Here is a 12,740-nt window from a genome sequence, read left to right as displayed (position 1 = left end):
TATGGAATGCTTTATCGCCTCTTGTTAATTCACGAATTTACATATAACGAATTAGATTTTTTCTCCTGATAACTAAACATAACATTCAAAATGGGATGCTAATTAGAAAATAAATAATTTTATTTGAAAATAACCCCCAAACACTCAAACTAATATTTTTGAATCTATTAAGAAGAAGAAAATTGACAAGCAATGTGTTCTTTCGTCGAATTTCAAATTCAAACATTTCAAATCACAAAACAAATAATTTGAAGACTAGATGAGTTGAAGTAATCTCAGATAACTTTGAAGAGTTAGATTAGTCCGAAAAAACGCTAGTAATACTATTCATATTACTCAGTTCCTTTTAAGTTAGCAGTGTGAGCTTAATTCAAAGAGTAGTAAAACATTACCCATTTTTTTTTGGCTACATCCCGGTTTTTTAGTTAGTCCATAGAATAAAATAGTTGGTCACACTTATGGTCAACCCCGAGTCTCTAGAAAACGTCAAATTCAATATTTTTCAAATTTGTTTTTGTTTCTGTTGATGGAAAATGGTAGTGTTAAAGATTTTCAAAGTAGATAAAAATGATAATGAAAAACCCCTTTGCATACTGAATGTTGGAACGCATGTAATCGGAAGAGGATCATTCGCTGATGTAATTTATATAATAAGTAAATATTATTTTTTAAGATTGTTTATTTCTAGTGTATAGATAAACGAGTATCCAGGAGACATATTTTGATTGATGTGGAAGATACTGAAGTTACTTTAACACAAGTAAGGAATAATTACCATAATCACTTGGTTTTTCATAAAACATAAATTTTTTGCTAACAGGTTCATTCTACACCTATATTTTTCAAATCATCAAAATCACCAAGTATTAAGATAATAAATAAAAATGAACCTATCAGATTATTTGATGGTGATAAGTTTTCTTTTATCATGGACACATGGTACACAGTTAAAATTGAAGATGATGAAGATTATTCTGAAAACTCAGCTGACATTAAGCCTTCAACAATTGTGATCTCAAATAATGTAAGTTCAAGCACAATTGTTCCTTCAACAAGCAATACAGAAGTCTCTCAATCTACATATTTAAAAAGAAGTGCAGAGGATGTTCACTCTAATGAAAGAAAGAAATTAAAACTTGCTAATGAAAGTTTGGACGATCTGAAAGATAATGTTGAGCAAATAGCAGTTCAAGATGATAATAGAAATGAAGAAGACCATAATCAACAAGTTGAGATCAATAGTACTACACAAGTTTTCAAAAAAGAAGTTATTTCTGACTCTGATGATGATAGTGATAATTCAATGTTACCAGAAGTAACTTGTGATATAGAAGTAAGAGAAGGTGTTCAAAGGTAAATTTTGAATGATTACATATTGGTTGATTTAAATAAGAAATATAACTTTATAACCCCTTTTGTGGAAACAAAAAAAAAAAAAAACTTCATTATTTAAAAACTCAAGAAGAATATATAATATAAAATGATTTCATTGGTTGTATGTAATCAATAGAAATAAAGACGGTATATTAAAATTTGGCTACAGGTCCCCAAATGTTGTTTATTTATTACATCAATATCACAGCAAGATAGGTTTGAATAATCAGGTTTTTACAGTAATATTGATGGAAATTCTGAATCTACCAATGATGTCAAAAATAATGATAACACCAAAAGCTTGGAGATTTCAAATGACGTTAAGAAAGAACCAGTGATTGAGAATGATGAAACACAAAGTATTAAGATAGAGCCTCGAGAAGAAATAGAAAATAAACCACTTGTTAAAGAAGAAGATACTTTGCAGGATCTTGGTGAATCTAACCAACTTGAACAACATTCTAGTTCTCATGATAATGGTAGGTAAACATTTGGCAATATAATTCAATATGATATGATCTTCACAGATAATGAGAAAATTTGTATTTAGTTATAACATTATTCTTATTAAATGAAAATTTTTCAGTCAACCTGGGTTGTCCTGCGAGTAAATTTAAAAATAATCTATTTGATTAATTTAGAAATTCTTTGAATATTGAATGTCATTTTCTCTAATGCTGAGTATCACGCCATATGTTTCATTTTGTTACTAAAAATTTTATTTATTTGTTAATATGAATGAATACTATTGAACTAAAATGATATTTAGACAAGGTATTTCTTGAGGGAGCTATATTTTATGTTTTCTAAATCTGAGAGAAGAAAGTTAGCAAGAAGACAGTACCCCATTAACTCTATTATTACCCAGAACCCCCATGTCCTATTTATCAGACAAAGCATATGGAGAAGCTACAAATATGTTTGTAACTGAAGGGTTTTAAGTGATGAGGATAACTACTTTTTCAGATGATGATACTAGCACTCAAACTCCCTTAGTTGATCAAAACAAAAATGAAAGTGAACAGAATCCAACTGATGCTTCATCAAGTTCAAGTGGGGCTAATGCTACCAATGTGTTAAGAAGAGAACAATGTTGGTATGGACAAAACTGTTACAGGTGGGGAGCTTTATTTTAGTCATATCTTTAACTCTGCAACATCTCACTTGATATAATGGATTTCTCATTTCCCAGTCTTATTTACCTCTTATAAAAGTCTGTAAATTTTGAATCTTGACTCAAGAATGATGTTGAATAATTGGGTTTGACTAACTGATGAAGAATTCTAGGTCAAAATTAATTATGTTCGTCCGTCCTGCACCAATTAGACTATAACTTGCATGAGAATGTATTAGAGACTTGAAATTTTCAGGGTAGGTTCAGGGTCCGAATATCTTGTTTAAATTCGTTAATGGGCAAAATCTGATAGTTACATAGTTGTTACTCTTATGAAGTTTTGTTTCTCAATGTGTAATTAAAAAAATTCCAATCATATTGAACTGAAATTCAGAAATCAGTTGCAAAATAGTATAAATATAAATATAAGTTGGTTTTTGAAGACTTAAAAATAAAATTTGAATTTCAGGAAGAATTCGAGTCACAAAGAACAGTTCAGTCATCCAGGAGATTCAGACTATAGTGAGAATTCAGATGATAACAGACCTCATTGCCCATATGGAGGTTCTTGCTACCGAACCAATCAGCAACACCGTAAAGACTACAAACATCCAACATCTCGACCAGCACCTAAGCCATCAACAAGTAAGCAGGAAAATATTCGAGTTTACAACATTTTTCGAGGGTATTGCCCTTTTTGTGATCATTGCGGTAGATTTGGAGGAGGCGATGATAACCATAGTTCAGGGTTAGGTGGGACTGGCAAAGGTGTATTTTTTTGAATCGTTCCATAGTTCATTTGCCATTTACTGATAGCTATTTTTATTCAGAAATCAAACCGACAAAATTGGATTTGAATTAGATAAGATTTATCAAACTTAATTTTTTCTATTTAGTTCATTTTTTGAATGAGAGCAACTGAATTCGGGAGGGATATTATATGTAGAGGAATCGAACAGTCACGTTCAGTGTCGTTGAGTGATTTTCTGCTTTATCTCTATTGATATTTAGTTTAAGATTTTTCTCATAACAACTTGTCACTCTTGGAAAATATTAAATATGTTGGGGTCAAAATTTCCTTTCTTTAGCTATTGGTTTTAATCTAAGCAAATGGAATCTGACAAATGTTTAAATATTGTGATATTCTTTTGATTTTTTTATGAAGATCATTCTTTCTTCAAAATAACTAACCTTTATTCATGTTATAATAATATCATAGATCAGTTTTTTATTATTAGTTACTAGCCGCTTGTGTTTTTTTATATTGTAACCATATTCAAATAAATAATATGTATGTCATGTTATAATCAAAGGTTTTTTCTTGTTTCCTTTAGCCCATCCTATTGAGGTAATAGTGAGAATGATTTCATGCAAGTTAACTTTTTTAAAATATCATTTGAAGTTAATGAATGATTTATGAAATTAATATAACATACAGTTATCCAAAATTTTATGTGCATCACCCATTTTTTCAACCTATTCAGTCACTTTTCATACATGCAATATAACACTTGACGCTTGTTTTGAAATCTTGACATTTTCAAAATTCTAATGGTTGTTATCTAAGGATTCTTAAATTTGATGAGTGAGATGTCAACAGAGTGTTATTTAATGGCTAGGACAAATTTTAACATTGATCATCGAGGTTTATGGATGGAAAACTAATTTTTTCGCGTTTGTAAAAAATAAGTATCTATGAATTTTCTGTAGATCCTTCTATAAATCTTTCAAAGTAAAGATTTCTATCCATAAAAAACCTAAATCTTTTTTTTTTGGCATTATACTCAACATAAAGTTTATCTTAAAATATAATTAGTATTTTTCACTTTCAAAGGCTTGGATGGGTATTCATTCTTCAGAAGAAAAAATTAGAAATTGTTGGAACAGCTAGGTTTTTATTGATACCTACTGTTCTTAACTAAAATTTCCATAGAAGGATCTACATGAAATTAGTAAATAACATTTTTACATAGTGTGTGACATGGTGATTAAATATCTCAAGGACAATTTCTGTACTCACAAGCTAAGTAGATTAGTTTCCTCCCGAACATAAATATAATATAATTTTGTATTTCTTAAAATTTTTTTAGTCAGAGAAATTAGGAACTCATCTATCTAAACACTCATGATATTTCCTATTCGAACCGAATCTTCGCATGTCTTCAATAATAATTGTTTAAAGATAATACCTTATTATTCTATAAAATATTTTACCCCACAAAAGAAAAATATAAAAATTTCATTAAGATAATCACTTGAAAAATTCAATTTTAATTGCAGTTTAATCAAAAAACAAAGTTTTTTATTTATATTATTGATTTTCTTCATTAGGTCGCAGGGGGAACCGAAGAACAAATACAGATAACCATTCCAATATGTATTACGATTCTGACAGTCAAGAAGAAGAAGAGGATCCTTTTGCTGCAGATGAAAGTTCTTCAGCTTCTTCAGCTTTTGATGATGGTGAAACCGTTGAAGGATAAACACTATTCTATGGTTTCAATACTGTGATGACGCCAACTTGACAGATGTCCGTCCATGTTAAGGTGGCCCGATGATGATGCAATCCAACGATCTTTTCAACAAGTACGCAGTACGCACACACATAGAAACGATATAAAAATTATTATTAAAGTAGATAAAGTTGGCTCATGTGTTTTATTTACATAAATAAATAACTAGCTAGTATTAAGAATTATAAAACTAATTTCTAAAGTGGTGGAGTCGCCGAGGCACGTGTACGGTAGAAGACAGGTGAACATTTCAAAATAATTATAAAGGAAAACCGGTGTGAAATGTAAGTACGATATCAGTCAAGTAAGGCCTATAATATTGCATGCTCAAAGTTGATTCCATTGAGTGTATTAATTAAGAAGGAAAGTTGCTAAAGTAGCTAAAGGAGATTAAGGGAGTTGAATCATATAGTTTAAAGATAAAAAAAAAGGGGCAGAATAAACCTGCTGCTAAAATTAAGTCGATAGGAATAAATCTATTGACTAAGAAAAACTAAGTAAGTAGAAAGAAGTTAAAGGAGCAAAAATAAATTATTGATAGTAAAAAACAGTTCATTCAAGAATGAATCTAAAAATATAAATAAATAGTTTTGAAGAATCGGAATAAAGTAGTTTAAAGTTGAAAGTATTAACTCAATGGTACAAAGGTGAACATATATTTGTAGTAAAGAATATAAGTGGATATAGAGAAAAATTATGTAGGATATAAGTTGCAAGTAATCAAGAAAGAATAATTATAAAATAGAAAGTCTTTAAAGTAGATTAAAGTTGAAAAATAATAATAAAGGAAATAATATTTCAGAAAATGGACGCTGAAAATACAAATGTTAAACAAGAGATGGAAAAACTACAATTACAAATTAAAGAACTTAAAGAAGCGATAAACATGAAATCAGCACCTAAAGTAGCAGGAAATCCACCGTTCATACTAGACAAAGATACACCGTTTAATGTATGGAAAACGGTGGTGAATAATGAATTTAAATCATTTGGATATGAGTATCTCTTAGACAATGAGATACCAAAACCTCCATTGTCTGAGGATGAGAATGCCAAAAGGACAGGATTTGCCATATCATACCTGTTGAGCAGATTAGATGATAATTATAGGAAAGTAGTGTGTCAATTGAAAACTCCTGTTGAAATACTAAATAAAATAGAAAACATAAAAAATCCAACAATGTCCTCGTCAAAATTCGCTACAAAAAGAACATGGAACTCTGCTAACTTTGACAAGAACCATGAAAATGCTGTTGATTTTATTATACGATTTGACGATCTCAAAACAAAAGTAGAAGCATTCGGGGAGCCTCTTGCTGAGAGAGAAGTTGTTGAAAACTTTCTCATGGCCATAGATAATAGCTACCCCGAACTTATCAGAAAATATGATGCATCTGGTGAAAAATTGTCTCTGGAAGAGTTAAAATCTCTCCTAATAAATGAAGAAGGAAGAGAAAAAGAAACCCTAGAAAGAGCTAATGAAGGTCAAGCTCTGAATACAGATGTCAAGAAAAAGAAAGTAGAGTCAAGTTCAAGAAACAAAAATATAGTTTGCTACAAGTGTGGCAAACCAAATCATTTTAGCAAAGAGTGTAAAAACTCTAAACAGATTTGCTATAACTGTCGAGAATTGACAGATGATCATGATGCAGCTACGTGTCCGAAACCAGCATACCGAGGTAGAAATAAAGTAGGCTACCGAGGAGGTAGAGGAAGAGCTGCATACATGAGAGGACAAAGAGGTGCATTCAGAGGAGTTAACAAAATAAGAGGCAGAGGAATCCTCAAACCAAGAGTTCGTGGAGGAGCTCGAGGTTATTTTAAGGAAAGAAGTGATACAATGTATCAGAAAATGAAAATGACTGATCCTCAAGGAAAAGAAATAAGCGTCTTCATGGCAGTAGATGCAGATGAAACAACGCATGGGGAAGCTAACTATGTACACGAAGAGGACACTCAGAATACAGGTGAGTCTTACATAAAATTTATAGCAGACACTGGGGCTACAGAACATATGGTAAATCAGTTAGACATACTGTCAAATGTTTGTAAAATAAGTAATGGTGGAATTATAAAAAGTGCTAATAGTAAAGCAGATTTGAAAGTAGAATATAAGGGGACCATTATAGCTAAAGGGAATAATGGTAAAATAATTAAACTTAATAATGTTTTGTATTCCAAAAATTTATCTAAGAATTTGTTTTCAATTAGGAAGCTTATTGATAAAGGTGTTTTGATAAACATAAATAAAAATGAAATTAAATTGAAGAATGAAAATACAGGAAATGTCATAAAAACAGGTAATTATGATGGTAAATTTTGGTGGTTAAAGTTTGAACTTGTAAATCCAAAAATTATTAATGTAGGCAAAAATAGAATAGAAAGTTTCTATCAAAACGTAGAAAATGTAAAGGTTATGGAGAACGAAGGGAGTGATAAAAGTATCGAAAGTCCTAAAATAAATAAAGACAAGGAAAATTTGGTTGAAAATGAAATAGAATATGAAGAAATAGAATCTGATAATGAAGTTGAAAATGAAATAACATATGAAGAAATAAATGATGAAGATACTTTACAAAAGTATTTAGAGACTGTTAGTGAAATGGAATTAGATGACATTCAACAACTAAATAATAGAAAAGTAGAAAGTTTGAAAAATGACATTGGTCTGTTATGGCACTACAGATTAGGGCATGTGTCTAAAAGCTATCTAGAGAAGGCAGCCAAGCTAATCCCAGAATTAAAGAATGTTAAATTCACTAAAGCAATAACTGACTGTGAAGTATGTGCCAGAGCAAAAATAACTAGACAACCTTGCAATACCAAAAGGTATCAATACAATGAACCTTTAAAACTCATTCATACAGATGTGATGGGACCCATATCCCCATGCACATATAAATATGGAGCAAGGTATATAATCACTTTCATAGATGATTATACCCGATATGCATGGGCATATCCAATGGCAGATAAAAAGGGAGTGCATATTGCTCTTAGCAAAATGATGGAAAATGCTAAAATATTGAAGGGCGAAAATGCAAAAATAACATTCTTAAGGTTAGACAATGGTACAGAATACTGTACTGAAAACATGAAGAAATTGATTGAGAAAGAAAGAATTACTTTGGAACATACTCCACCTTACACTCCAAATCTTAATGGCACTGCGGAAAGATTTAATCGAGAATTACAAGAGAAAATAAGGAGTGTAATTCTGGATTCTGGCTTTCCACAGCAGTTGTGGGCTTATGCTCTACAGTTTATACTAAGCATATACAACAAAACACCAAAGAGTAGAATCGATTTCAAAATACCGTTTGAAATGATTACAGGAAAGAAATGTACAATAAGGTATTTCAGAAGATTTGGAAGTGTGGGATTTGCCTTAGATCCAATGATAAAGGGAAAATTCTCAGAGAAAGGAAAACGAGCTTTTCTGATAGCATGTGGGGACACATATTATACTCTTATTGAACCAGAAAGTGGAAAGTTTATAAAAAGCAAAGATGTTAGATTCATTGAATCTAAAACATATGGAAATTACTTCAATAAAGACAATAGACAGAATGTAATTTATGACCAACAAGTAGAGAAAAATGAAACAGGATCAGAATTCTTCACAGAAGATTTGAATCCAAAAAGAATTACAGAGCAAAGTAATGTAAATGATATTAGAGAAAAATTTACTGCTCTAATAGGTGATAGAAAAGAAAATATAAGTAGTGATGACTTTAATGATGAGGAACCAGAAAACTATGTTCAGGCTATTGGCAGTAATGAAAGAAAGAAATGGCTGGAAGCAATAGAATCTGAATATAACTCGCATAAGAAAAATGAAACATGGTCATTGATTGAACGAAATCGTGTTCCTAAGAGTCAGTCTATAATGAGTACCAGGTGGTTATTCAAAAGAAAAGAAGAATCCAATAATGAGATAAGGTACAAAGCTCGACTCGTAATAAGAGGCTATGCTGATACAAACAATTATGACATCGGAGAAGTTTATGCTCCTGTAGCTAGACTATCAGATGTTAGATTTCTGTTGATAATAGCCAATAAGTATGACTTAGAATTACACCAGCTGGATGTGAAAACAGCCTTTTTGAATGGTGTGCTAGAAAAGGAAGTGTTCATGGAAATTCCTGAGGGATATGAAGGAGGAGATGAACTAAGACAAAATTATGTCTGTAAATTGAAAAAGGCTTTATATGGACTAAAGGTAAGCCCAAAAAGATGGTATGAAAGGTTCCAACTGACAATGAGCAGTTTAGGCTTGGAAAAATATCCCCTGCAATCATGTATGTTTATATGGAGGAAAAATGGAAAATTTGTTATATTACTATTATATGTAGATGATATTTTGATTGCTAGCAATTGTAAAAGTAAGTTGAATCAAATTAGGAATGATCTACAAAAGGAATTTGAAATGACTTATTTGGGTTGTCCTGAAAAATTCTTAGGAATAGAAATAAAAAGAGATCGAAATAACAGAACAATATACATTCATCAGAGAAAATTTATCATAAAAATGTTGCAAAAATTCAAAATGCTTGATTGTAAACCAGTCAGCACCCCAATGGTGACAAGAGAGACAGAAAGGAAGGGAGAAATAGAGTGTGAACGTCCTTCTCGAAAGGTATTTCCTTTCAGAGAGGCAATAGGAAGTTTACTATATCTCTCAAGTGGAACAAGGCCTGATATTACATACGCTGTAAATATGTTAAGTAGAAAACAAAATAATTATAGCATGGAAGATTGTATGAAAGTTAAAAGAATATTCAGGTACTTGAAAGGAACGGTAAACTTAGGTCTTAAATACAAAGGTATAGGAAATAATTTGGAATGCTATGTTGATGCATCTTTGGGGACTGGTGATCTGAATGGAAGATCAACAAGTGGAATTTTGATTAAGTTGTTTGATGATGTAATTTTCTGGCGAACTAAGAAACAAACTCATGTTGCTCTGTCATCTGCAGAGGCAGAATATATTGCAATGTCTCTAGGGTGTAAAGAAGTAGTTAGCATTAGAGAAATGTGCAAACGTTTCATTCAGGTCAATATCATTCCTATAATGTATGAAGACAATAAGGCAGCAATCAATATTGCAAAGTCTGAGGATTCTCAAACATTAAAACATATAGTGAAATTATGTTTTCATTATATTAGGTTTGAGATATCAAAAAGAAACATAATAATTAAGTGGGTCAGTACTAAAAATCAATTAGCAGATGCTTTAACGAAGCCTTTAGGGAGTCTTAAATTCAATGAATTCAAAAATTTAGTACTAAATGAAATTAATACTGAATAATTTGTTGCAGGAAATGAAGATATTTTTGAATGAACAAGGAACTGGAAAGTGGAAGTTCATAAGGAGGCAATATTTATTTTTATTATGTAATACAAAGAAGTTAATGTTGATAAAGTAGTTAATGTGTTGAAAATCACTCAAATTTTTTATTGATATCTAGGAAGATAAAGAGGTTTAAGTTGTTTATTATGTTGATAAAGTAGAATAACTATTTAAGAAGGTAATGCAGATAATGTATTATATTGAATAAAACAGTTTATGTTGATTAAAGAAGTTAATGTTTGTTTTATTTAAAAAATAATAATGAAAGGTAGTTATCAGAGGTATAAAAGGATTTCAGGAAGCGTAATGTGTTCCTGTAGATAGAAAGTTTTTTTTAACAGGTTAGTTAGATCCGAAGAAGCATCAAAATGAATGGAATCGTCAGCAATATTTGAAGCAGAGGTTCAAACATCACCGACGAGAAGGGAGCGTTGAAGGATAAACACTATTCTATGGTTTCAATACTGTGATGACGCCAACTTGACAGATGTCCGTCCATGTTAAGGTGGCCCGATGATGATGCAATCCAACGATCTTTTCAACAAGTACGCAGTACGCACACACATAGAAACGATATAAAAATTATTATTAAAGTAGATAAAGTTGGCTCATGTGTTTTATTTACATAAATAAATAACTAGCTAGTATTAAGAATTATAAAACTAATTTCTAAAGGAAACAGATAGTGATTTCATAGAGGAACCAGATTTTGATGATATGGGAGATGATAATGAGGAGGTCAAAATAATGTTTAAAGAAGCTAAAAAATTTTTGAGAAAAAGAAAGTAAATATAGAACCAATTGAATCAATCTTCATACAACATTAGTATTCTCGAAAATGAATCTCATATCATATCATATCACCATCAAATTCCTGTGATTTGTTTTATATGAAAATTATAAATGTTATGTCCAGAAGTTTTTCATTTCGTTTTATTCCTTCCAAGAATTAAAAAGCTCTGTCTAGAGGTAGAAGTAAGAATTGGTAGATTGTATTATTATTTAAGAAATGATAAGCCAGAAAGTATCAGATATTTCCTCAAGGTAATAAACATAGAGTGAGTACACGCAATTCTTAAGTGTCACCAACACTTGGACATTGTCAGATTGTTATATATTTTGGTGAAGCGTTCTCAAGCCAATTTCAAAGGGTGATATGCGGTGTTTCTTTCCGGGTTCGCCAATTGAATTGTCAGTTTGCCAATCATAGATCCCTGTCATATACACCTTCCATCTCGATCCTTAGCATAGCACATTACTTATCTATGGCGGAGCGTGGGCACTGACGTATCACGGTTGGGTTTATACCCCGAGCGGTGTCGATTTAAAAAAAAAATTTTTTTGACAAAAACATTTACTCATCTGTAATGTGAAAAATAAAGGTTTGATGAAGAAGTTTAAACCAAACATTACTCGAATTACCTAACCTAACCTAACCTAGGTTAGGTTAGAATTACCTTAGATTATTTACACCAAGATAGAGCATAGTGAGAGAGAAAACGTGGCCGAAATAAGATACAGTCCATTCAGGAATTATTGACATCGAAGTAGGCCATGAACGTCTAGTCGCGGCTTTATTTCTGGTTACAAAAATATCACTAAAAATTGCTATGGTTCATCATAGAAATAACCAGTTTAAATTATTTTCATCATTTTTATATCCGAAAGATCCTGAATTTTCGAAATGACGATTAATACGAAGGGACGCATATAGTCATGATTTCATAAATTGAAATTCAGATTATATAACGTAAAAATATAGTGAAATGCTATCTCATTTCAAGGAAATCCAATGAAGAGATATCTATTCATTTAAGAGTCTCCCATGAAAGATCCCATTGAAGATCACTAAAATATGCATATTCCTTTTCACCAAAGACTCTTCAAAAATTGTTGCATTACTGATGGACACTGGATACTAACCTGCTTGCAAAATTTTTATCAAATAACTCTTATGGATCATTTTAACTGTGGTGTCTAAACTGGTGAAGAAAACAGAAAAAACTGGTTGTTAAATTTAAATAGTATAGCTTAGTGAATGGAAGAGCCATATCATAATAAGACAGAAATAAAATTCAAAGAAACCATTTAGTATATGAAAAATTTTGACATCACAGTTGTACTGTAACTTTCAAAATTGGAACCAATTTATCAGCCGATGTGTAAATTACTTTCTAAAGTCACCATTTATTGAAACTATTCATGACATGAATGATTGATTAAACTTGTATGAAAAATATAGGTACTATTTGTACTCGAGTTTTCTGTTTTTTATTGAAATGCTTTTATACTAGTTTCTATTAAATTACATAAATTATTTTGCCCATAACAGCTTTAACTCACTCACTAAAAGAATTTTTGCCTGAAATTATTTTTAATTTGTGAA

The 12,740-nt window shown here is 30.9% G+C and overlaps 1 protein-coding gene across 1 annotated transcript; it reads left to right on the top strand.

Moving 5' to 3' along the window:
• The first annotated feature begins 299 nt into the window (after nt 1–299).
• LOC123674522 (aprataxin and PNK-like factor) lies at nt 300–11,148 on the top strand. Its single transcript, XM_045609418.1, has 8 exons — nt 300–638; nt 689–760; nt 821–1,353; nt 1,615–1,853; nt 2,341–2,491; nt 2,958–3,133; nt 4,820–4,953; nt 11,030–11,148. Exons 1-8 carry the CDS (start codon nt 534–536, stop codon nt 11,141–11,143), a joined length of 1,524 nt encoding a protein of 507 aa, XP_045465374.1. The 5' UTR covers nt 300–533; the 3' UTR covers nt 11,144–11,148.
• Nucleotides 11,149–12,740: the final 1,592 nt, after the last annotated feature.

Source organism: Harmonia axyridis, chromosome 1, assembly GCF_914767665.1.
Source record: "Harmonia axyridis chromosome 1, icHarAxyr1.1, whole genome shotgun sequence".
Lineage (NCBI taxonomy): Eukaryota > Metazoa > Arthropoda > Insecta > Coleoptera > Coccinellidae > Harmonia > Harmonia axyridis.
This window is presented reverse-complemented; position numbering and strand designations above follow the sequence as displayed.

Coding starts and splice junctions, on each gene's coding strand:
- LOC123674522 (XM_045609418.1), top strand. CDS start 534: ATGGTAGTGTTAAAGATTTTCAAAGTAGATAAAAATGATAATGAAAAA. Junction 639..688: donor GAAGAGGATCATTCGCTGAT/GTAATTTATATA, acceptor GTTTATTTCTAG/TGTATAGATAAACGAGTATC. Junction 3,134..4,819: donor AGCACCTAAGCCATCAACAA/GTAAGCAGGAAA, acceptor TTTCTTCATTAG/GTCGCAGGGGGAACCGAAGA.